We start from the raw sequence: 27555 nt of genomic DNA, 5'->3' as shown, positions 1-27555 counted from the left end.
CCATCAAATATGGGAAAGAGCTCTTACTACATGTATTGTTTTTATAATAAAAATACTCACTGGCATTTTTTTCTGAGGAAAAATCACAATCTATCTTATACTATGTTGACTTTTTCAAAGTTGGATTTAACACATAACTTTTTTTGATGAGTGAGACAGACTGCTTGTGTAAGAAGAAAACCTGTGTTGACTATTTAGTTAAACATTGTCCCCATACCGGAACAATATTTTCAAAACAGAACAGCTAGCATCTGACTAGATTTTTGTATTTTGTACATCTTTGTGTGAGAAAATAGAAGTTTGTTACACTGCTATCTTGTCAAACTGTCAGTTCCTGGTCCCCATTTTGAACCAAGTTGACACGTACCGTTGACAGTAGAAATGTTTCGGTTGTTAATCATCGAATACAGCCTGCATTAAAGGACTTGATCACAGTCTTGATTAAAGCTGCTTATTATAAGCACTGTATATTAACTGCATTTGGAAGGTTATCTATGTGTGCACCAAGTCAAAACACACATTCATGTTACTGTAAAATGTTAATGTTGTTAATCATTCAATATAGTCAGATGTGACTGCTTCATGATCATCTTTGCTACAATGGCTTTAATCCTTTCAGTGCGGGAACCGAATTTTGAAAGCCTTTGCAAACAGTTTGGATCCAGATGAGACGCCACAGAACGCGGCGTCTCATCAGGATCCAAACTGTTTGCTATTCTGATAATATTCTTTGAAAAAATCGAAGAAAATGCTAATTTTATAAATTCAGCAGACAACATTTTGGCAGACGACAAATTTCCCAGCATGCAAAGGGTTAAAACTGAGCAGGAAGGTTTCAGTTAGCGTTCTATGTGTGCACAGAATTGTTTTATTTGTTTTGAGTGGAGAAAGGTCAGTCACATGTTTTTGCAAGAGTCTCAGTGTTGTACAGGTCAAATTCATATTCTGTCACATTCACAGCCATGCTGACCACATTGACCAGTCCTTAGGGATGAGTCGGCTGCTAATTGGAATTTAATTGCTACTACCATAGTGTTGCTAATAAGAACACTTCTAGATGACAGTCCTTCCATCTGCCTGGCCTTCACACTTGCCGTTGCTGTGTGAGATCTCAGACTCATGATCTGAAATTGGTATGCAGCATCTCAAGTGGATGGACATGCATATATTTTCAAGTTCTTCTGCTTAAAATACTATCAGGCAGTTATTGCCTTTTAATGTGTAGTATAATTTTTTTAATGACTTTAAGACTTTTATGACACTTTATATGCAGTACTCCAAAAGGGTGGGCATACTCATATTGTCCTGTCATTGGCTCAAGTTAGCATTTAGGGATTAATTGCTGCTTGAATAATGATTTGTTTTCACATGATTAACGCATACATTAACAAAGCGCATAATTTAGCACCATACTTTTACAAATATGATAATGACAAAAGCCCAGAAATATTTGCTTCATAAAAACATGATAATTACACAAGCCCTTAAATGCTTGCTTCTTACAAATATGATAATGATAAAAAGCCCATAAATGTTTGCTTCCTGTAGTAAATACAGCAATCAAATTTAATTGGGTCACATTCTTCTAGAACCTAAACAATCAATCAACATCAGTAGCATGGAAAGTTGAGAATGATCTTCATTGTTAAAGTTATGATTATACCAATAGTATCATAATTCATGTGTCAAACAACAAGTGATTCTTTTCTCCCTTATCAAATACGTGTGTTGTTTTCCATTAAAATATGCTTACAATGTTCGTGACACAATTTTTGCAACTGCTATGGTAGTGTGCTCAACTATGGTAAATTAACACCATGTATAAATACTCCTGTTTCATAATTCACTAAATGTTATGCCTTATTAATTATATCATTGTATGGCAGAGAGTTTATTTCCACTTGGGCAATAGACTGAAAGAAGTGTAACATTGTTAACACAAATTATTACGTCATTTTGGCGTAAAGTGTTGTAACCTAAATTCTTTGTGAGGAAAGGATAAAGTTTAAAAAAAAAGAGATTGAAAACTGATCTTGTATCAAGATGAACAGATTGCATTTTGTAAAAGTAGTCATGTTTCAGGATATTCGGACAGTATTTTTTTGTTGTTGATTGTATCATGTACAGCTGTAAAACTGTCTGAAATATTCAGAATTTATAATAATGCATAATTAGGAGTACTAAATGCTTACTTAGGATGCCACAATGTGGTTTGAAAACTGTGGAATATTTAATGTGGACAGAGTTTGTGAATGGAGTGATCTATGAACGGAAGGAAGTGTGATGGAAAGTTTTTCATTCATAAATTCCAGTTTAAATAGCAGCTGATTCAGCGTGCATTTTGTTGGATTTTGTGTCGCAAGTGTTAGCGTTAGGGTGAAAAATCTCAGAGTTTGGAATCAAAATATTTCTCTTTGGGGTGGATACACATTTAAATATCAAATTGGTCTGAAGTAAAGATTGGTGTTGATATTTAGTATAAAGTGGTGTTCCTCTTAAGTCGAAATATGAGTTTACACTAAAGTTCAAAGTATTGTTTATCTGAAATTGGTTCAGAAATAATATTTACTTGTGGAATAACAAATGTACAATTTACCATGAGCTAATTGCAAACCATAAACTTCGGTGATTACTGATGTATAGTGGTAATATTTAATGACTGGCAGTGTAAACTATGGTCACTAATAATTCATATGCTGTTACTCATGACTTTGGCAAACTTATTTCTGCAATAATGTCTGTTCATGAAAAATTAAAAACGTGTTATTGTAAGTGATCTTTTTATTTCTATTTAGTACCATATGGTTAAGTTTTAATAACTGTTGATAGAGTTACATTTTCACTGTAAAGAACATTAAGGACAATACAGTGGTTTGCTGGTTTTTGAGAAACATAATTATTGAGAGCGGCTTATTTAGTGATTCTTATGTTTTCATCAAATCTGGGTCACATTGGGTCAATAACTAGGTCACTGGATCAAAATAAATAAAAAGATGTTGAACATTTCAAGGTACATTTTTTGCCAAATTATCTTGAAACATGTTCAGAGACCATTCTTTCTAATGATCTTTTGGCCTAGTTAAACATTTCTTATCAATGGGAAAACAACCTACCAATTGAGGTGTGTGTGTGACGGGGGCAGTTTTTATGCCCCCGGATCGAATGATTGGGGACATATTCTTTTTGGCTTGTCTGTCTGTCATTCTGTTATCTTCTCATTTTGTCCCAAAACTTTTAACCTTGGTCATAACTTTTTCAATATTGAAGATTGCAACGTGATATCTGGCATGCATGTGTATCTCATGGAGCTGAACATTTTGAGTGGTGAAAGGTCAAGGTCATCCTTCAAGGTCAAAGGTCAAATATATGGCTTCAAAGCAGCGCATGAGGGGGCATTATGTTTCTGACAAAAACATCTCTTGTTCCTTTCATGTCTTAAGTAAAGCATTGTTTTGGAGACTGGTAACCTTTTCAGATCTAGTTTAAGTTCCTTGAGGTCTCAGGTGAGTGCCTTTAGACCTTTGGCATTCTTGTATGAAACATGATGCCTCTTCAAGTTTTAGTGAAGCTTTAGTCTACGAAAATAATAATATTTGGTTATATAGGAATTGAGGGTTCCCTTGTTTAGTGATGGAAGAGAAATGTGGTTCAAATATTGCTTTGACTTTTTATGTCCCCCACTATAGTAGTGGGGGACATATTGTTTTTGCCCTGTCTGTTGGTCTGTCTGTTGGTCTGTTGGTCTGTCTGTTGGTCTGTTGGTCTGTCTGTTTGCGCCAACTTTAACATTTTGCAATAACTTTTGCTATATTGAAGATAGCAACTTCATATTTGGCATGCATGTGTATCTCATGAAGCTGCACATTTTGAGTGGTGAAAGGTCAAGGTCAAGGTCATCCTTCAAGGTCAGAGGTCAAATATATGTGGCCAAAATCGCTCATTTTATGAATACTTTTGCAATATTGAAGATAGCAACTTGATATTTGGCATGCATGTGTATCTCATGGAGCTGCACATTTTGAGTGGTGAAAGGTCAAGGTCAAGGTCATCCTTCAAGGTCAGAGGTCAATTATAAGTGGCCAAAATCGCTCATTTTATTAATACTTTTGCAATATTGAAGATAGCAACTTGATATTTGGCATGCATGTGCATCTCATGGAGCTGCTCATTTTGAGTGGTGAAAGGTCAAGGTCAAGGTCATCCTTCAAGGTCAGAGGTCAAATATATGTGGCCCAAATCGCTTATTTTATTAATACTTTTGCAATATTGAAGATAGCAACTTGATATTTGGCATGCATGTGTATCTCATGGAGCTGCACATTTTGAGTGGTGAAAGGTCAAGGTCATCCTTCACAAGGTCAAGGTCATCCTACAATGTCAAACATCATATAGGGGGACATTGTGTTTCACAAACACATCTTGTTCCAGTCTCGTATACTCGTCATAATTGTACAGTCAACATATCAAATGAAAACAAAACAATAAAACATCAGTGCACATTTATTTTCTTTAAAGGTTGTGCCATATTCACTTGACATTTTATGGGATTTGTTTTGTTGTCTTCATATTTCTAACTCATTATTTGGTGGTTTCAAGTGTTTCCTCTGGTTTATGTTCAAACAGAGAGGGCTTTGAAGGAATGCAGACTGAATAAGCTGACAAAGCTGGCTCAGAACAATTATGGGTGCTTGGTATAAACAAAGCAGATTGATAACTTAAGAAGTAAACTGTGGGCTGTTGGTGTTGCAAGTAGATGCAGTCATTTGTATTTTTGCTTTCCATAGATTATGGAAAGCAGTATTTTAAAGAAATTTCAAATTTTAAAATTGTATGATTTTTTTAATGGATTGTTAATCAAGTGAGATAACTGTAAGAAGGAAACAAGTTTTTTTTTAAACAAGTTAAGGGAGGTAAATTTGTTTTTATCATTTGAATAAAAGTGGATGTTGTGAATAATAAATAGACACTTTGAAACACTGAGGTGTGTGAGAGTGTTTTGAGGTTTAAGAGGTCTTTCCACACCTGAGGCTGCATTATGTGTGGACCCACTTTGAAACAACACATTTTTCTAATACTTAAATAGGACAAGGTAGACATTTTTTATATCGAACTGACTTTGTTACTGAAAAAAAACAAGACAAAAGAAAGACAATCGATAATTCAAGTTGGATAAGTACTTAAGCTAATTTATAAATTACAGACAATTGTATTGATGCTTTCGCTGACCTTACAAATTTTCAACAACAAAGAAGATAATTCATCAAAGTAGCATACATCAGTCTTTTAAAAGCATTTGAATCAAAAAGTGATCTGTGTTTCAATATTTGTTAGAAAATGCAGTCTATGGCATTGACTTGGATATAACAAGTGCAAGACCAGTGGAAATTGATGCAAATGGAGCTAACTCTGTAACTGAAAAACCTTCAAAGTGAGATAATTTGGACACTTTAAAGTGAGGTAAATCTGTCTGTTTAGCAACTGTTTTGAACAATGGAGGATGATCTGAAAATCAAACTTGGTGTCAAGCTAAAAATTATTGAACAGGTAATTTGTTTTACATTGTGTGTTGTATTTGAGTAGTGTGTTCATGTTGCAAAAATGTTTATGCCTCTTGCAACAAAGTAGATTGACCATGAATGTCTGTCTTTAGCCGCAAACCTGTACCATTTTCCAAGTACAACATTATTAGTAACATGGCTTCTTTCTGATCCTGTATGGTGTAATGCATGGTCAGTAAATTAATATTGGGCTAAAGTGCAGCATTTTTATGCCCCCAAAGGAGGGCATATAGCGATCGGACCTTCTGTCCGTCTGTCTGTCCGTCTTTCCGTCACACTTGCGTTTAGGTTCAAAAAATGCTCATAACTAATCTATGTCCCTTCACATAGCAACTTGATATTTGGCATGCATGTGTATCTCACGAAGCTGCACATTTTGAGTGGTGAAACGTCAAGGTCAAGGCCATCCTTCAAGGTCAAAGGTAAAAAACATGTATCAAAGCGGGGCAGCAGGTGGCATTGTGTTTCTGACAAACACATCTCGTTCTTTATGAACAAGTTTTGTTCCTATGCAATTTGTATTATAATTTGTTTAAAAGGTTATACGCTGATTTAACGAAAAAGTTATTTAACACAATTAACAGAACTTGATATGAGATGGGGTGAGGGGAGAGGAGCTTTTGGTCTTTGTAGCAAAAATGGAAATTGCATATCATCCTTTGTGCGCTGGCGATTTCAACCAGATTGTCCACCTTTTATCTCTACCATGCCGGCTCAAGTCCAAAGTAGAACAAACTGTACATAGGGCTCAGATCCTGGGATCACTTATACCGAATGTTCCCCTCGTATAGCGCGCAGGCTGTTTTATTAATGCAAAAATGGAGAAAAAAATATTTAAAGACAATAAAACCACCAAATCGGACCAAAAATGGCCGCCATTTTACTTTTGCGCAATCCAATCATCCGGGGCAGCATTGGAAAGCTTAATTACCAGTAAGCATTCAAAATTGGAAGCGTCATTATGATTAGGAGCATGGGTTGCATAGCACTATACTTTTCTGACAATTTTGTAAAAATCTTGCAATGTGCATTTCGTGTAAAACATGAGAAAATAAGAATTCATGTCATTCTTCCTTGGGGAAAGCATGAGCTTTTTTTGAAATTTGAATGCTGAATAAAACTTTGTGGCGCATGGGAGACAGTTGTTGAGACATGTCAGTATTGAAGTAAAACTCTTGGGTTATTGTTTGTTGCGTTACACAGGCGTGAATGTGATGAACAATGAATGCGCCAAAAACCTGGACCAAACTGGAAAACACTTAAGAAGTCCCTGTTCACACCTACGGTTACCTGCAAAAATGACCAAATACCTTTACCAGTCCAAAGTAAGCTGCCAATGTAGAAGTGCACAAACACAGACAAATAAATGTTTGCATACTTTATTCCAACATTTTATTTTATTGTTAATAATTAAAGCGACACCGCTCATATCTGCCATTACCAACTTTTTGTTGTTTTGACAACGGCCCCTTCAGTCTGTAAGATTATAGGGTCTAGTTTTCTGGAATACAAAAATGGCGGCTATTATGATTATTTACGATTACGAAATAAATTATTTGCAATTTAACAGCAAGGAAAGCGTTGTATTAATGTATTATGCGCACCAATTATTTCATTTGAAATTTGGAGGTAAAAAATCTGCGCGCTATACAAAGGAATGTACGGTAGTTAATACAAAGTTACTTCAATGAATTTTTAAACGTGTTTCTGTTACAATTTCTGTTCATGAAAAAAAAAAGGTTTCTATTGTTAGTCAGTATTTTTATGCCCCCCTTCGAAGAAGAGGGGGTATATTGCTTTGCTCATGTCGGTCTGTCGGTCGGTCTGTCGGTCGGTCGGTCCGTCCACCAGGTGGTTGTCAGACGATAACTCAAGAACGCTTGGGCCTAGGATCATGAAACTTCATAGGTACATTGATCATGACTCGCAGATGACCCCTATTGATTTTTAGGTCAAAGGTCAAGGTCAGGGTGACCAGAAATAGTAAAATGGTTTTTGAAAGATAACTCAAGAACGCAAACGCCTAGGATCATAAAACTTCATGGGAAGATTGATCATGAATTGCAGATGACCCCTATTGATTTTGAGGTCACTAGGTCAAAGGTCAAGGTCACGCTGACCCGAAATAGTAAAATGATTTCCGGATGATAACTCAAGAACGCATACGCCTAGGATCATGAAACTTCATGGGTAGATTGATCATGACTCGCAGATGACCCCTATTGATTTTGAGGTCACTAGGTCAAAGGTCAAGGTCACGGTGACCCAAAATAGTAAAATGTTTTTCGGATGATTACTCAAGAACGCATATGCCTAGGATCATGAAACTTCACAGGTAGATTGATCATGACTCGCAGATGACCCCTATTGATTTTGAGGTCACAAGGTCAAAGGTCACGGTGACCCGAAATAGTAAAATGATTTTCGGATGATAACTCAAGAACGCTTTTGCCTAGGATCATGACACTTCATAGGTACATTGATCGTGACTCGCAGATGACCCCTATTGATTTTCAGGTCACTAGGTCAAAGGTCGTCACAGTGACAAAAACGTATTCACACAATGGCTGCCACTACAACGGACAGCCCATATGGGGGGCATGCATATTTACAAACAGCCCTTGTTTATTTCTAAATAATGCCATGCAGTTTTGCTTTAATTTCTGTTAAGAATATTTTAAGTCTGTTACTCATAATCCTTGGTTTTATTGCTGTATTTTTTCTTTATACATTTATTGTTCTTCATTAGTATATTTCTGATTTTTTTGGTTTATTTTATTGTTTGTTTTTTCTTGTAAATAAAGCACTTATAACAATAATGGATTTAACATAAATATTTGTGAAACGCATGAATCCATTTGTAAAATATAAAAAAATTACCTTTAGTAAAGACATATCGGTAAGAGGTAGTGTGAATCATGCATTATGGAACTACAATATAAAGCAAGTAAACCAAATAAACAATTGACTATTTTGGGAGTATTCAGGGGAGAGCACTGCCTTAAGCCCTCATTGTTCAGATTTCCAAGCTGTTGCACATTTGTACAGGCCCTGATGCATCAAGTTCCTATTTTTGATTAAAAAATATTTATAACTACATTAACTCCACTACTATAAATAAACATTTGTTTAATCACTGCTGGAAGACAATGTTTTTCTGCTCTGACGCCTTTGTATTTGTATCAAATCACAATTTTATTGAGCGCACTGTCACTTAAGACTACCCTATCCTTTACCAGCAGTTGTAAGTATTGAGAAGGCTTTTCTAATGTCACAAAAATGTGAAATGTAAGACCCTTCATCAAGTGTTGCTTAAATTTCTCAAATTACTTTAACTACACTGAACAGCTTGTGTTTATGACTTCTGACATGCAAAGTAGCAAATAATTAATTTCCGACCTGATTTTTTAAATGCTTAGTGTTCGTAAATCTCGGTCATTGGTGGGCTTTGCAGATTGTAAGAATTTATGCTTTTAAATTAATGTATAAATGAAAGCAGTATCTGTTTAGGTCACGTTTCACCATTTCCACGTGCAAGAAGACGAAACTATACATACCCCTTGAAACTATACATACCCCAAGTGCTATAAAGTGTCCAATCGTCACGGATGAATGATTTTATTTCGAGCTTGCTCAGAATGTAGTCAAATGATCACACATACAAATTTTAATCAAAATCTGAACTAATAACTGATATATTCAAGTTTAAAAAGTGGTGCATTAGAAAAGTCTCCATGTGTAAAAATCACCAGAATGATAATAATAAAAGTAGTAATGTAGAAATAAATCATTAATGTAATAACCATTTTATACATGGCAAATAATACAGATATCATTGTGTACGAGTGTATGTTTGTTTTGAAATATGTCCGGCCACGACTTTTATATTTCTTGGTTTACAAAACCGCCGACCCTAATTTTTGGAAAATGGGAAAAAAAATAAAATCGTCTTTTTTTATATATTTTATTCCCGACCGCACTGAAAAACGAGCGAAACGAGAAAAAAAAACGATCCGGTTTGAGAACGGTTGCGAATAAAATCAAGTAAGTACAATCAACGATTGGTTCACATATATTGAGGAGATCGGGATATTTTTCAATGCGACACAGTATGTACCAGTCCTTTTATGGGCACTTCTCAAAATTTATTTATTTACAGACAATAGGAAAATCAGCGTCAGTAAAATGTCGACCGCATCAAAATTTATTTCCGAGTCTGTGACGCAACTATATTGTTTAACATGTTTATTATATTAAACAAACCCGATGTTATAGTAGATAAAAAAAGTATTACCGTGCAATTTGATAATTAGTATAAATAATCCAATAAAACACTGCCATTATTTACGATATATGTGTTTAGGAATTTTGTAAACACGTCCGCCATAGTTAGGAACTGTACAGAAAGTTTGGAAATCGGAACAAATCGGTATATCTCGGAAAATCATTGATAAATGTATTTGTCGTTTTAATGCTTAGGGCCGAGTAATTTCGGCAAATCGGAACTCAACTTGCGTAAAATACTAGCTCAATTAACCGTTAAACTCCGCCTCCGTTCTCTGCAAACGATTCGAAGGCGGAGCTATGCACGTGCTATTATTAAATTGGAGGATTGCAATTGAGAAACAAACGCACGATTGGTTCGGCATGTTGATTGCTAGACAAAGGAAGCCAATTTTGCCGGCGCGAAATTTGTCGCTTTATTGCTTGAGACAGCAAGCGGCTTTCCTTTGATGACGTCAAACTGTCAATTCACACAGACTGCACATTTTCGGAAGACTTTAACTGGCTCCTTGTTTACAATTCCAGTAAAAACACTTGCTAACATTAAACTTCGGATTAAATTATCAAAATAAAGCAAAAGCCAAGTTGACAAATATGATTGTATTAATTCGCGTCAGTTCAAATAAGACGTTTTGCGTTGTAAATCAACGAGTTTTCATGACAACAACAACTTTAACAAACATTACCGCGACGACGCGGGGATCGATCTACCTCGATTTTTTGCATGGACGATGTCATAAGTCGAATAAGAGCAAACACATACTTTGTGTATGTGTAGTTTATCTTATATGAGATTTATGCAACGGGCATCGCATTGCGTAATGGTGCGCATCGAATTACGGAAATGAAGCGCAGTTTTTCGTTTTAATGGGAGAAGAACGCATGTCATTTAATGGAGTGTTTAAAATATCCTGATGTTACAAAAGGTGCTTTTAGGTGACTCATTTCATTTGAAGATATAGATGGCTTTCATTGCATATTTTGATTTTTCGTCTCTGTGTTAAGGTTATAAAAGATATGATGTCTTTGTTCTGATGTTATTAGTATTAACTAAATTTTCCAATGATGTTTTTTTTTTTGTTTTTTTTCGACCGCCCGATGGACCATTTTCAAAATAATTTTTGTAAACCAATAAAAAAAAAAGTTGTGGCCTCCTTTCATACTGTATGCTGCATGGACCTTGAGGTGTCCCAGCACTGCTATGTAAATAACTAACTAGACTCAAGAAAATTGAGACAAAATTTGAATTAACTCTAAGTTTCCCTCATAAAAAGCCAAGTGAAAAATGGCTTTTGCGAGCAGCATAAAACCAGTCTACAGCCTGCGAGTAACTAGCAGTCTGTTGAGGTTTTATGCAGTTTGCTACTCATCAGTGTCTCGGAATTGAAAATGAAGCCTTTAAAACTTGAATTTTGTAAGAAAGGTATTTATTAAATTTAACTTTCTCAGAGACTATGATATGTGTCAAAATATGTTTCTAAGTGATAAAGGGTTAAGGCTGCAATTTAGCTATTTACGTTTTCACTGAAAGATATTCAATTTTGGTATGGTCTTGGGTTCTGGGGTGAAGGCGGAGTACCAGGATGATGGTTACTTTTTACCACCCTTAGGGGTGATGGGAGTGGAGGTTCACCTTGGTCGTACGCAAATCTCCCTTCCAATATTCTAACCAAACTACAGAATAATAAACAGATCAATATAGTCATGTCAGTCATGTTCAAATCTGGGTTAAAAAGTAAGCCCCTGAAACATTAATATAAATGTAAAAATTGGTATGTCATTTAAATATGCAAATTTTACTATAAATATAATCATGTCCCTTTAATATGCATGCAACAGAGGGCTCCTCTAAAGTGCCAATGTATGCGTAAACATGCTTTTATCTCCCTTGTTGTAAACCAATGGTCTGTTTACTGTCTTCTTAAGAGTTTCAAACGTTGGGGTCTAGAGTTTCACTTGATAAGGGTGGTAACATGGTTAGTGTTACATGTTAATTACAGCCTTTGTCTTAGATAGTGCTAATTGTGTAGGGAGAGTGGCTTAAATTAATAAATTCTGTTAAATGTAACGAGTTTGGGGTGGTGTTACCGTATTTAACATGTTAAATTTGTAACACTCTTTATTAAGAACATAAAATACATATGGATAAAATATATGTGTTATGTGTTTTGCGAAGGTGTAAAGTTATCTTTAAGTCTTGTTGTATTCTTAATGAGAAAAAAAATCATAAAAATATCAAACAATGCATAAGCAAGAAGTCTTCGTATATTTTCTTGGAATTTCATTTGCCACCTTCTTAAGAAAGATGTGGCATTAATACCCAATTGACCTAAAATAAGGCTGTATTGAAGGCCTCTCCAGTAAATGTTAGTTCTGATGAATGAAGACATACCAAAACATCTGTTTATTTTATGGTTTGTAAAGCAACACTAACAATTATCAAATGTTATCTAATTTATCATACCATTTTTCACCCTTTGGAATATTGTATATATTATTCAGTGATATTTGTAACTTTGAAATATTGTATTTATTATTCAGTGATATTTGTAAAATCAAAGTTAACACCAAAATTAAACTGTTTCCAAATGGAATTTCTTTCTCACAAAAAATACACAAATAGGGCAAATTAAAAAAAAGGAATAAAACATTATAATTTCATTGAAAAAGAAACCTAATTAGTTCTTCATATTATAAAACTGCAGTTTATCACTGTATTTGTATACTAACAATTATTGGAATAATGTAATATTTTCATAATATTTGTCATATTTTATTTGTACCAATTTCTTGGTTAATCATGCCATTTTTCCCTAACAAAAAGTCACAGGCTGTAAAATAAAAAGTGAAAAAGTCACTGATATTTACCTTGATGTGTCACATGCTTTTTTCTTTCCAATAGGAAGCATAATTGAAATAAAAAATGTGTTGCCATTGTTTTTTTTTAAATAACCACCTAACATTACTTGTGGTTGTAAAATAAGTAATACATAGGTAAATAGATTAAAACATCCTTTGAATTATTTAACATAAAAAGGTCATCATAAAAGCATTTTTTGTTACACATGATTATTAAAATCTTAAAGTTTAAATAAGTTATTAAATTGTATCATTTTTTCTTTTAGCAATTGACTTTAAATCAATTAATGTTAAATTTATGTCTAATATCTTCTTCAAGGTGATGAATGAATCATGTTAATGGCTAGTGTTATTATTAAAATAACAATAAAGAAAATAGATCAATAATATATTTTTTAATTCAATACAAAGGTCTCGGACTTTATTCAAATGTGCAGACATCTGTGTATTACAGTGTTAAGTCAATGTTTGCAGTCTTAAACATTTAAATTCTACAAATTTCTCACATTATCATTGTTCCAAGGTGTAATTTTCTTGTGCCCTTAAGCTGTCTGACCTTTTTTATCTTCATTAAACATCAGAAAACAATTGTGCAAATCACAGTGTATAAAATTAATGCTCTTAATTAAAATCTTGCTTGTCTCTGCATTGCCATTGGTCAACAGATTTTAGATCTGCAATGCTATTGGTCAGTGAAATTTAGAAATGGCTGCCCATTGGCTAAGGGAAGTAATTTGTGGTCTTGATTAAAGTAGTATTTACAGTGTTGACATGCATAACAAAATAATGTATTAATTATTCATTATTTTGGGGTATTTAAATAAATGGCATTTCTTGAAAAACATATATTTTTACATGCAGTAGAAGTGCTAATTTAAAAAAGTTTTGATTTTGGAACATAAAAAAATAAAACATGCGAATTTGGCCAAAGAATTTTTGCACAAGGAATAATGTTCCTATTAAGGTATGTGTTTATTTGTTAAGAAAAAAGTTTATAACTCACTAAGGTTATACTACTTTACATTTAACTGTTATATTAAATAGATCATTACACATTTGTTTGAAAACTAAATATTTACATTTAAAAGAGATATAACTATAAATTTAAGAAATGTTGAACATGTATAATAGATACAAATGAAACATAAATAAATTAACTAGTTACACTTTCCTTTCTGATATTATTTTATGAATATTAAAAATGGTAAAATGGAATATTTTGGTTTGTAGTATTCACTTTTTTATCTTTGAAAGATGTCTTTTGTGTCAATAATTATAATAAAAGAATCATAGTAATAGACTTTAGCAAAATCTTTGGAGACAGTTGACTGGCAATTTCTTGTGGACAGGATTTAAAAGCCCTTGGCAGATTGTCAGCTTTTAAAGTGTTGATTAGTCTATTAATTTCCAATCATTTGCCTATAAATACAATCAATGTCCAATAAGCAAACAATCAAAGTAGTAATTGTCAGGGAATGAAAACAGTTCCTCTTTGATGTTTTTGTTTGAGACATTTTATGTAAAATTTTGTGTTATAGTTTACAATTGAATTGGCTTTGATTTTGATATTCCCAAAGTATTTGTAACAAGACTATTGCCAAGCAATAAAAGTCTTCTACCGGCTCCACCATTGTCAGAAATTTCACCATTTTCAGATTTTTTTTCCATAGCAACCACAATTTTTGACAAAGGAACAAAATGAAATGACGTGCATGATGTCCATATTGCCATCTATCCATGTTCCAAGTTTCATGAAAAAATATGAAGAACTTTAAAAGTTATCGCAGGATCCAAAAAAACACCATTTTCAGCACTATTTCTAGTCTATTTGTTGCCATAACAACCACAATTTTTGACGTAGGAACAAAATGAAATGACGTGCATACTGTCCATATTGCCGTCTATCCATGTTGCAAGTTTCATGAAAAAAATATTAAGAACTTTAAAACTTATTGCAGGATCCAGAAAAAACACGGTTATCAGCACTATTTCTAGTCTATTTGTTGCCATAGCAACCACAGTTTTTGACGTAGGAACAAAATGAAATGACGTGCATAATGTCCACATTGCCATCTATCCATGTTCCAAGTTTCATGAAAAAATATTAAGAACTTTAAAAGTTATCGCAGGATCCAGAAAAACACACCATTTTCAGCACTATTTCTAGTCTATTTGTTGCCATAGCAACCACAATTTTTGACGTAGGAACAAAATTAAATGACGTGCATAATGTCCATATTGCCATCTATTCATGTTCCAAGTTTCATGAAAAAATATTCAGAACTTTTAAAGTTATCGCAGGATTCAGAAAAGTGTGACGGACGGAGACAACACCGTAAGTCCCCTCCGGTGAAACCGGTAGGGGACTAATTAACATTTTATTCATATGATCATGCTCCAAAATATAAAATTTTATCTATTTTTACATATCAATCAAATCATGATGATGATGGTGATGATGATGACGATGATGATGATGAAACTATTTTTATAATGCTGATAAATAATATTGCAAATCATCACATCGTCAAATGTATTTTTTCAAAGAAAGATAATTACTTTTTTATCAAAGGATACTTGATCTGGACATTTTTTACTTGTTATCTCAAATTATAATCTCAAACATAATAATGAGGTGTAAATTATAGACATAATGTAAATAAGGTGATACACAAAATTAGTGTCTGTTTTCTTTGGTTCAAAATGCTTGCAGACTGTTAATGCCTGTGGGTGATTTGATTGTGTTAAAGATTAGAAACACAGGTTTACTTCCCCTGAGGGAAGTCGCTGTTTTTTTTCCAAATCAGTTTTAAGTATGCATTAAACATAATGATTAGTCAATGTTTTTATGTAGTTTTTGTTCTATTAAAGTTGGTCAATGCTTAAAAATGAGTTACAAAATATTTGTTTATACACCTGGTCAAATACCTGTATCAATTCGTACAGCTGTGTTGGGAAAACTATATTCATACTTATGTTTAATAATTGACTTCACAAACTTACACTCAATAATATAAAAATAATATATCTATGTATTTACACATTTACTGTACTCCGAATTTATTTTTCTTTTACAACACTGGACACAAATGATTAAGCCAAGCCTTTAAAACAGCCTTTTTATTGAGCCAGCAAACTCAAACCAATAGCCTTTTTCTAGTGCAATTTTTAACTTGGAACCCTAAAAACGATCTTTCCCACTGCAATTTACCAATAATTTACCAATTAAAAAATATATATAAATTACAAATATGTCACAAAATAATCTGAAAAGATCATTGAAAGATTCAGAAAATAGATTTGTAAATAACTGACTGGTTTTATTTCTGTGAGCTAGTAAAAGAATCAATGAAAATATTTATTCATCCCATTAAAAAAGTTTTCAATTGTATTTAACTTGATACTGTATTTTAAAAGTATTTTTCTTCTTTTTTCTAGAATTCGGACAATGTTGTCTGGGAGACACACAAGGTGACATTGACGCGGGTAAGTAAACATTATCCTTATCTGTTTTTGTAATTGTATTTTTTAGCTCTACTGGCCGAAGGCCTGAAGAGCTTATGTCATGGCGTGGTTTCCGTCGTCCGTCCATGCGTGCGTGCGTTAGACTTTTTCTTGTTTACGCGATAGTCCACAGTTTTCATCCGATTCTTTTCAAACTTGTTCAGTGTCTTTATATTAATGAGGACTCGAACCCTATTGAAAATGGGTTACATCAGAGTAAAAAGTCCAGAATTATCTCACCTTGAATTTGAGAAAATTGTGAAATAAGGCTTGGTTACGCAATAAAGTCCACAGTTTTCATCCAATCATTTCCAAACTTGCACAGTGTCTTTATCGGAATGATGAGTCAAACCCTTTTGAAAATGAGCAATATCGGAGTTATAAGTCCAGAATTATCTCCCCTTGAATTTGAGATAAAAGAAAAGAAAATCTTTAACATTTTGCCATAACTTTTGCAATATTGAAGATAGCAACTTCATATTTGGCATGCATGTGTATCTCATGGAGCTGGACATTTTGAGTGGTGAAAGGTCAAGGTCATCCTTCAAGGTCAAAGGTAAAAAAAAATTCAAAGTGGCGCAGAAGGGGACATAGTGTTTCCGACAAACACATTTCTTGTTTGTTTACATATAAAGTTCTATCCTTTTGAAACTTCAACGGATGTTTTATATCATCAAGGGCCAGAACCCCACTGAGAGTGAAAAAAATTTGTCCAACTTATTGTTGAAAACGAGCCATTTGAAGTTTAAATTTTACGTTTTTTCTTGTTTATGCGAAAAATTTCCCATTTTGGGTCTGTTTATTTAAAACTTACTCAGATTGTTCATACTATCAAGGGCTTGAGCCCTATTGATTCCAGCCAGTAGAGTGATTTAGGCCCTCATGGGCCTCTTGTTTAATCTTTACCAACCACTGTTGGATTCTTAGTACAAAGTTTATACTGTGAATGATCCAACAAAGGTTGGTAATGATTACAAAAACTACTTATAAAACAAATGTCTACATAAGCATACTACTTGCTTTGAATAAAAAATTGAATTATAGGTAAAGTGTAACCCAACGGTCCAAAATACGACCATAACAGATGGTTTTAATTTGATATCATTGTGCGAATCAGATGCGCTCTGAATATTGACATCCTAAAAGATATATTACCTTTGGTTTCTTTACATCAGTTGCAATGATGCTTTTAAAATGATAATGTCAAAACTTAAATGTTTATGTCTAATGCATTAAAATGTTACGAAAAAGAAATAAACATGATACCCGTAACTTGTCCACATGCAACAGGCACTTGTAAAAACAAAAGTATGGAATGTGTTCAAGGTATTGCACAATTTGTTACTAAACATATGAGAAGATAATTAAGTTCCAACTTAATCACCCTTCCCTTGTATTTTTCCATGGTATGTCCAGACAGTTTTACAGTCCTCTGTAAAATTATCTGTTTTAACCAATGCAGTAATTGGATTTCCAAATGCCTGCATTTTTTTTACAAAGATTTGACATATTTCAGATTTATCATTATCATAGAAAGTAACAATAGGGTTCCAAAGTAAATCTGATACAACGGTTTAATCGGCACTGCTTGGTACTAACATGACAGCTTCACCTATGATATGTAATAAACACAAACACTAATATGCATTAAACACATTTAAATGTGCATAATACATTTCTAGCTTGTTAAACAGAGAATAATAGTTAAGTGTTGAGCACAGATAAGTTTTTTTAGCAAGGCTTTGAAAAACCACACAACCAGCTTTTGAATATTCGAAGACTGATCACAGTTAATAAAACAGCCTTTTTGTGATTATACAATTTTTGTTATGTTGCTTATTAATGTTTGCATTATTTATCAGGTGCCAGGCTTTGGCTTCGGTATTGCAGTCAGTGGTGGGAAAGATAATCCTCACTTTGCAAATGGTGACCCTTCCATAGCGATATCCGATGTCCTGAAATCGGGACCAGCAGAAGGGAAATTACAGTGAGTTCTAGATTTGTATTGAATATATAAGCTTATTTTTATATTGGGCAATAAAACACACACACAAAAATAATGAATTTTGGGCGATTGTGCCCTTTGGACACGTGTCAGTCATGTTCAACTTAGATTATATGTATAGTTCATTTTACAAATAATTACATTGTACAGACATATTAGACAATGCATTATCAGGGAGAAGGGTGTTATTGTTTTATATACAAGCTCTCAGACATTAAACAAATTATGTTGTATGTAATGATAACAATCCGCATAATCTTTGGAATGAGTTAAACCCAGAATATATTGAAACTTTTGTTATTTCATTCTGCTTCTCAATTTTATGCAAAAAGTGTTTAAACATGACACTTTTTAAAGGCTCTTGTTAAATTAATATTTGAAATATTTTAAATAATAATTTGTTTTCCAGGATCAATGACAGAGTGTTAAGTGTGAACGGGAATTCGTTAGAGAATGTGGACCATTCCACTGCCATTTCAGTATTAAAAGACTGTGGAAGTACTGTGAATTTGGTAGGTAGTAATGACAGTTTTTAATTTTTTTTCTCTCAATTGATTCCCTCCCTTTGTTTGTATTTTTTTGACTGCTTTCTCTCCCTTTGAACTGAAGATTAAATGGATACATCATTATAAAAGGGAATTAAAGGTCTTTGAATTGGTTCAGATGTTTATAAAAATACTGTTTCTAATACCAAAGAGAATAAAATAATTATTTAAAATATATAAAAGAGTTCCCAATTGATAAAAAAAATAATGTTCAAACTTATTCTTACATGCCGGGGTAATCTAAAAAAAATATGTATGCAATACTATTGCTGTGAGGACTATTTTTACCTATATCACACTTAGGAATAGCAACATTCATTTCAAGTTGTTTATTGCTTTGTTTAACCAACATCATTTTGTACTTTGTCAATAGAATCACAATAATAAGTTCTTATATATGTCACATAGGCTGAAAAAATGCATGTTTGAACATGCTTGAATATGGTCTACTTTCAGGTTATAAGAAGGCGAATAGTTTTACCAGCATCCCTGGAAACCGAAACCCCACCTCTCAAGGTTACGCTGTCAAAACGGAACAGAAAAGATGGTAGGAAAAACATCGATGTACCTAAAATGTGTAAAAGTGGAGCCCACATTCTATATTCTCTTGTCAGTAAATTATATAAGGGGGGATATTTTGTTAATATTACTGATTAAATCCAGGCGGCAAGTTTACATGAAAAAAGCCATTATCAGTTAAAACATCCAGCAACCCAGAGGGTCAAAAGCTGGGAGTTGGATGATTGCAACTATACCTGTAGACAAAAGAACAAATTTCGCCTTCTTAAAAATACTATGGCAGTGCTTTCAGAAGTCTGTATCTTCCATTCTAGAATATGGCGTTGTGCTAGGGTGCAGGTTTTTCATCAAAGAAATTCTGCCCAACAGTCTGGCAGCCGAGGATGGGGGACTGAAGGAAGGGGATACAATTTTAAAGGTAGATATTCTTAAGTTTATTGTTTTTAGACAAAGTTTTGAGTTTGTTTTAAATTCAGATAAAAAATCTTCATCTTATTAACTTAAAAAAATAAAGTGTGATAAACAAAGTGCAGTTGAAACTATATCTTAAATTTTATGGTACAGGCCATTTTCCCAAATAGCTACAAAATAAACCCTTATTTTTTTCAATGCAAACTGATAACTCATTTTAAGCTCACCTTAGCTCAACATGTTAATTGTGGGCTTTTGGAACTTTTGTTATCACTTTTTGTTTATTGATGCAAAGTGAAAAACATGGCCACCATGGTGGGACTTGGGATGTTTTTCCTTATATAGCTTTAGTGAAACTTTGTTAACACTAGCAGTCACATTTATATTCCAGTCTTCATTAAATTGACTAAGAGCATTTTTTTAAATAATATGAGTTGAAAAAAAATTATGGTCTATCGAAATATTGCCCTGAAGGGGTACGACAATTTTCCTAACATCTCTTCCGTGAAACCTTTGAACCGCTCTTTAAGTCACAAGTTTACACAATCAGCATGAACATGGATCTGTACATTTGTTTTAATGACATTTCAGCCTAGGTCAAAATGGTTCTTGGTAAAAAGGAGGTTAGAAGTCATATTTATTACAAGAACATAACAAAAGCAGCTAAGAATAGTTGTATTCCTTCAGGTGTCAGGTGAGCAACTTCAGGCCTTTGAACCTCTTGTTCTATAGAAAATTATAAAGGCATCTATATATTTGTGTTTGCAGATAAACAATGCACCAATTGACAGTCTTTCACTGATTGAGGCCAGAAAACTGATAGAGAAGACGAAGGACAAACTACAGTTCATCATCACCAAACCTCGAGACAACGAACGCAGGAAAGACGATGGTAGGTATAACGGTGTGTATTCTTGAAATGTTGAATCTGTATTATCCACTTGTTGAAATGATGCTTTAGTTACAATATGACTCGCGATCTGAGAAAACTGGGCATAATGCATGTGCGTAAAGTATCGTCCCAGATTAGCCTGTGCAGTCAGCACAGGCTAATCTGGGACGACACTTTCCGCCTTAATTAGAATTTTGCTTAGAAGAGACTTCATTTAAACGAAAAATTTCATAAAAGCAGAAAGTGTCGTCCCTGATTAGCCTGTGCGGACTGCATATGCTAATCTCGGACGACATTTTATGCACATGCATTATGTCCAGTTTTCGCAGAACGCGACTCATATCATTATGTATAAACCGGTCTTCCTGTCAATAACAGTACTGTGCATTGACCAGTCTTGATGAAACTGTGCACATAACAAGCTTGCTTTTAATCTTCATTTTTTGCTAGTCTAGGTTTGTATGCTCCCAAATCAGGGGTAGATTGTTTTTGGCCTGTCTGTCTGTCATTGTGTGTTTGTGTCTGTCTGTCATTGTATGTGTGTGTCTGTCTGTCATTGTATGTTTGTGTCTGTCTGTCATTGTATGTGTGTGTCTGTCTGTCATTGTATGTTTGTGTCTGTCTGTCTTTGTATGTGTGTGTCTGTCTGTCATTGTAGATGTGTGTCTGTCCCAAAACTTTAACCTTGGCCATAACTTTTGCAATATTGAAGATAGCAACTTGATATTTGGCATGTGTGTGTATCTCATGGAGCTGCACATTTTGAGTGGTAAAAGGTCAAGGTCAAAGGTCAAAATTATGGGTAAGGGCATTGTGTTTCTTAAACACAGCTCTTGATGTGATATAGAAATGAGCTTGATATACCGGTATTGTGCTTTAATTGATAGCTTTCATTCTGACTGTGCTTGGGATTGCTGAATTAATTAAAAAATAAAAATAATTATAACAGCGTTGAAAATCTGGTTTCCTGGCACATCCATGTTTTTTCACGTAATTTGCAAATACTCAGTTGCAAATTTTCATTATTCAGGTATTATTTTTTTTCTCTGGCTTTAAAGTTTTTATATTGGTTGATGACAGAAAATGTTCATTATGCCGTGACAGAAGAGGAATAATACTGCACTGCATTGTATTTATATAGCTCTTGTTTGTTTATATTTGGTCTATCAATCCTATGCATTTAATAAATCCACAGAGTATTCCCTGGGCTATGGAACAATGCAGAGTACCCTGCCAAAGCACGCAGACAAGGTGTACCAGACCAAGTCAAACATCGAGGATAGCCCATACAAGGCACAGTTTGCACCACAGGTATGTAGGCAGGCTTCATCAACTACTTTACATACAGTGAAGTAAATGGCTTGGCTTCCAAATTTTATTTTAAAAAAATATTGATGTGTCAACTAATGGCCAATGGAATTACAACTCTATTAGAACAACTCTTAAAGGAATGAAGTCTTTGAAGCAACAATGGATTATTTTAGCAGAAAATGCACGTGTTAAACATAAATTATCTTTAGATGTGTACATCATTCTGTGTTGCCTGTTCACATTTAATATGACACACAACACTCATTCCTCTTTCTAGTGAAATATAACACGGCCATCAATGTCCTATGGACACATTTCAAGTTCATCTAAATATCATATTTATTTTAAATTATTCCAAATTATATATTTGTTATTAACCCTTTCACGCTCACTAGCAAAGTGAAAATAGCTTTTGCAACCGGCATGAAACCTGACCAGCCTACAAGTTACTCCCAGGGTGTTTGCTGCTTATCACTTTTACTTTGGGGTCAGAAATGAAGCCGTTAAAACTTGAATCTTATAAGAAAGCTCTTTTTATGCGGGGAGACTATAGTCGCCGCTTCGTCTGTCCGTCCGTCCGTCCATCCGTGTGTCCGTCCGTGCACAATTTTTGTCCGGGCTATTTCTCAGCAACTAATGACCGGAATTCAATGAAACTTTATGGGAAGCTTCACTACCAAGAGGAGATGTGCATATTATCAGCGGGTTCTGGTCGGATGATTTTTCACAGAGTTATGGCCCTTTGAAATTTTCCATTAACTGTACATATAGTGCAATTTTTGTCCGGGCTATTTCTCAGCAACTAATGACCGGAATTCAATGAAACTTTATGGGAAGCTTCACTACCAAGAGGAGATGTGCATATTATCAGCGGGTTCTGGTCGGATGATTTTTCACAGAGTTATGGCCCTTTGAAATTTTCCATTAACTGTACAAATTAACTGTACATATAGTGCAATTCTTGTCCGGGCTATTTCTCAGCAACTAATAACCTGAATTCAATGAAACTATATCGGAAGCTTCACTACCAAGAGGAGATGTGCATATTATCAGCGGGTTCTGGTCGGATGATTTTTAACAGAGTTATGGCCCTTTGAAATTTTCCATTAACTGTACATATAGTGCAATTCTTGTCCGGGCTATTTCTCAGCCACTAATGATCAGAATTCAATGAAACTTTATGGGAAGCTTCACTACCAAGAAGAGATGTGCATATTATCAGCGGGTTCTGGTCGGATTAATTTTTCACAGAGTTATGGCCCTTTGAAATTTTCCATTAACTGTACATATAGTGCAATTCTTGTCCGGGCTATTTCTCAGCAACTAATGACTGGAATTCAATGAAACTTTATGGGAAGGCTTACTGCCAAGAGGAGATGTGCATATTATCAGCGGGTTCTGGTCAGATGATTTTTCACAGAGTTATGGCCCTTTGAAATTTTCCATTAACTGTACATATAGTGCAATTCTTGTCCGGGCTATTTCTCAGCAACTAATGACCGGAATTCAATGAAACTTTATAGGAAGCTTCACTACCAAGAGGAGATGTGCATATTATCAGCGTGTTCTGGTCGGATGATTTTTCACAGAGTTATGGCCCTTTGAAATTTTATATAAAAATATTCTTGTCCCCCCAACTACTGTGCCCTCAAGACGTTTCCTTTTATCTGAATATATAGTGAAATATTGTGACAAAAAAACTTTTGGGGAGCATCACCTGTCTCTGACGGTTTCTAGTTTTAATTTGATTTACCAAGAACTAAAAATGCTTTAATATGAGTATCAAAGTGGTAAAGGGTTAAAAACCTGTAATGATACAAAAAATACAAAATTAAATCCCATAAACAAGTTTCAAAATAATTGTATCTTTCAGGACATCCCCCCGGGTGCGTATCCTGCCAATAGCCCCCACTCCAGATATGACGGCAGATACATCTACGATCATGAGGCCGCACCTCCCAGACCTCCTCTCCCCTCGGGCATTGATAACAGTGAGACATGTTGTAACTTTTAAAAGACAGAGATATTGTTCTACCGCTTTTAATAAGTGTAGTTATCTTGTGGTCTGCTTGTATACTATATCATAATGATTGACATCATGCTAAAATGGGTCTTTGCCATAGGCAGATTGGTAGCTCCAGACCTGCCTTTATATGTGTGCAGTCTGGTAAGGAGCTACCCTGTCTGCTAATGAGTCACAAAACCTTGAGTGATCTTATAGGAAGACAGGGTAGCTCAGGGCCAGCCTGCACAGATGGGCAGGCTGGTCTGGAGCTACGCTGGCCATTTATGGCGTATTGCATAATATTTTTGCATGAAGCATGTTATTTGACACTGTGTTGTATTTTTTCATTTCATTCTGAAAACATTACCAAAATATCAAATTTGAAAAATGCTATTATAAAAGTTTTTTAAAGTATTGAAAATCATACTTGTTTTTAACACAATTGTCTTGCAGTAATTGAAATAATAAATCAAAAATCATTAACTAACCATAGAAATGTTAAAAAGACAAGTATTTTAAGTGTATGATTATTAAATCTATATTGACTGCTTTTATTTTGTAAAATGTGCCTGGTTCTGGGAAACTGGGCATAATGTGTGTGTATAAAGTGTCAGCCCAGATAAGCATGTGCAGTAGACGCCACTTAAGCTTTTATGGTGTTTTTTTTTTTAAGTCTCATCTTAGAAAAAAAACACTTATAGGCGGAAAGTGTCATTTCTGATTAGCCTGTGTGGACTGTACAGGCTTATCTGGAACGCCACTTTATGCACATGCATTTTTCCCATGGAACGCCACTTTACGCACATGCATTTTTCCCAATTTTAGAATAACGCTTCTCAAATGTATATTTCCCAGGTGGTCCTCCGCGCTCCCCAAGTCCAGTTAAAGGCGGTTATCTCAGTGATGGAGAGGATCGTCGCAGGAAACAGAGCTACGGGAACTACGCCACTGTTGATGAGACAGACATACCAATCTTACGACGCCACCATGAAGAGTGAGTCACTATTAAGGCTTGCAATCGAAAAAAAGGAACAAAATCACATTTACTACATGTATGAAATTAGTGTTCATGAACCATTTTGAAATTGTTTTTTTGTGTGGCACTGAAAATAAATTTTAATGATATTGATATCAGCAGGCATTGAAGAATCCACTCAACCGCTCGCATATGCGAGTGAAGTTGACGGTCGGGCGAGTAAAGTATGTTAAATACTCGACCGACCGGGCGAGTGCTGTTTTTCAAGTTGAGATATATAAATTCAGTTCCAGAACTCCTGCCACATCGATACAAATTGCGAACAATTTTTCGAACGAACAAAAAATAGGTTTAGTACACAAAGAAACTGCACTTTCGTTTTGACAATGAAAAATGACATCATGGGCACTGTAAAAATAATTCTCGAAATCGGCTGCGCTCTTTTCGTAGGTGTCAGTGCTCTTAGCTAATCGATTAAAAGTGAAAAAAACAGTTAAATATATTGGTCATTCCCTGAAGAATAAAATTTCATTTTAATGTAAATATCAATAAAAAAAAATACATAACTGGTTAATTTTAATACTTATATTTAATTAAAAATAAACAGAAGCAATAAGTATTAATAAACAGAATAATTCGTTATCAGAAGCTTTAGCCAAAATTTACCATATCGTAACCATTTGTCAATCAAGCGTGTTTTTCAGTAAAAGTTCGTCTGAAATATTAAAACTCAGCATGGAAAAGGGTTCAATTTTGAAATATCTGCAAGGTGGATGAGACAGGGAACAGAAAGAAAGGTCATCAAAACGAGAAGCGGAAAGTATTGAGAAAAGGAAACAGGTGCAGAAAACATATGGAAAGCAAATAAAATTCATCAGATAATGTAGTTAATTTGCTTGCAGTTTAGTGTCACTATGTTAAGTAGGTTAAAAAGGTTCTGGTTGATCATAACTATAAATATAGATATATTTTTTTTTAAATGCAGGGCAAGTAGATTAAAGTGAAGGGCGAGTGGATTGTCAGGCCTACTCGCCCTGCAGGGCGAGTGGCTCTGGAAAAATTATTCAATGCCTGGATATCAGACAAGTCTTTCATGAATCTTCCTTCAATGAATGTAGTTTTTTTGTTTTGTTTTTGTAACATTGAAATTTATTTTCAATGTCAGTTGACAACGATTTTCTCCAAATAATGACGTACCAAATTATATTTATGTCAGCTGAAACTGAAAATTGATGCCAGAAGGGTTAGGAATTTGTAATCTTTTGAAATTTGACTTTGCAAAAGTCAGGAATAATGTAAGGGAATTTTGATAGCATTACAGAAAAATAAGAAGTCTTAGAAAAGGTGAGTTCTAGAATTCATTTAAGTGATTTTCAAATGAAACAAAAAAGTTCAAATTTTGTTGGGAATAATAAGCCAAGTTTGATAATCAGCTGGATCTCTTGAGGCAATTGTGAATATTGGCTATAGAAGTAAAAATGAATTGTCATATTACAAAAGAATGTTCTCTAACTGGAACAATTTAAATAGAACCATGAAACTTGGCGATAACATTTGTGGGCAAATAATAACGCATGGCCAAAGTGGAATATCAACTAGATTGCATAAACAGTCTTCACAGTTTTATATTTAAACTGTCAACCCAAATCATTTTTCTTTTATAGAAACTGATAAAAAAATCCAATAGCCAGATAACATTAAATATTAATTTCTTATAGCCCTAATACATGTAACATTTCACCACCTCTGGGCAGTTGAGCTTGTAGTTAGTATGAAACACTTCTGAATTATGGCCCTTTAATTATGATTTTTTTTTACAAATTAACCTTGTTTTGCGTTGAATTCAACTACAGTCAATCTTGTATTAAGAGACCACTCAAGGGAGTAATCAAAAGTGGTCTCTTAATAAAACGGTCTTTGAATACAAAAGGCCATTCTGGAAGAATGCTTACCCTCAATTTTAATCTATATGAAGGATTATCTCTTTTATCCACAATGATTTTAACTTTTCTTTTATCCACAATGATTTTAACTTTTATAATAAAATGAATATAAACACAATACATAAACAATATTTTACTTATAATGTGTTTTATTTTTCACTTATTATAAATTATCATTTATTATAAATCAATTGTGTGTACATATTTATTTGCAAAAACAACATAGACAAGGAAATATTTTTCCTAAGAACAAAGAATTTTGCTAAAAATGTGTAACAGTCTACATGTACATGTGTACAGCTAAAACTAGAAATAAATGTCAGAAGCCAAAAGCTATGATATATTATCACATGTATTTTTCTTTCCGTTTCTATATTGCGCGTTTTTTTTCACCTGACACATTATTTTCCACGTCTTCAAGCACCTCGGCTTTACGCTTAAGAATGTTTCTGAATTTGGGTTTTTCCGACTCCAATCTCGTCTGCGATTTTACGTGCACTTATACTCTTTGACAATTCCAAAACCCGAATTTTCTCGTTCAACGTTAACACTTTTTGTTTTGACATTTTAATTTCTGCATGTACGCTTAAGGAAATCTAACTCGATTATGATACATAATGAGCTGAAAAAATTAAAACACGTCAATTGAAAACAAACAATCAGACCTGGTTGGAAAATTTATTAAGTAAATAACAATGTGATTGGCTTACAAATATCTACTAATTAGCATTATTACAAATTGG

At 34.1% G+C, this 27555-nt stretch overlaps 1 protein-coding gene across 1 annotated transcript in view; it reads left to right on the top strand.

Moving 5' to 3' along the window:
• The window catches only part of LOC127835433 (tight junction protein ZO-1-like), a 105958-nt gene that overhangs the window by 43181 nt on the left and 35222 nt on the right, over positions 1-27555 (top strand). Inside the window, exons 4-12 of the mRNA XM_052361861.1 lie at positions 16140-16187; positions 18068-18192; positions 18620-18722; positions 19212-19302; positions 19589-19692; positions 20454-20577; positions 21773-21888; positions 23762-23879; positions 24749-24887. Coding sequence (XP_052217821.1) covers positions 16140-16187; positions 18068-18192; positions 18620-18722; positions 19212-19302; positions 19589-19692; positions 20454-20577; positions 21773-21888; positions 23762-23879; positions 24749-24887 — 968 coding nt within the window. The remainder of the gene's footprint in view (positions 1-16139; positions 16188-18067; positions 18193-18619; positions 18723-19211; positions 19303-19588; positions 19693-20453; positions 20578-21772; positions 21889-23761; positions 23880-24748; positions 24888-27555) is intronic.

This window comes from Dreissena polymorpha, chromosome 6 (genome assembly GCF_020536995.1).
Source record: "Dreissena polymorpha isolate Duluth1 chromosome 6, UMN_Dpol_1.0, whole genome shotgun sequence".
NCBI classification, from domain to species: domain Eukaryota; kingdom Metazoa; phylum Mollusca; class Bivalvia; order Myida; family Dreissenidae; genus Dreissena; species Dreissena polymorpha.
The sequence above is the reverse complement of the archived record's forward strand: the minus strand, read 5'-3'. Positions and strand labels throughout refer to the sequence as shown.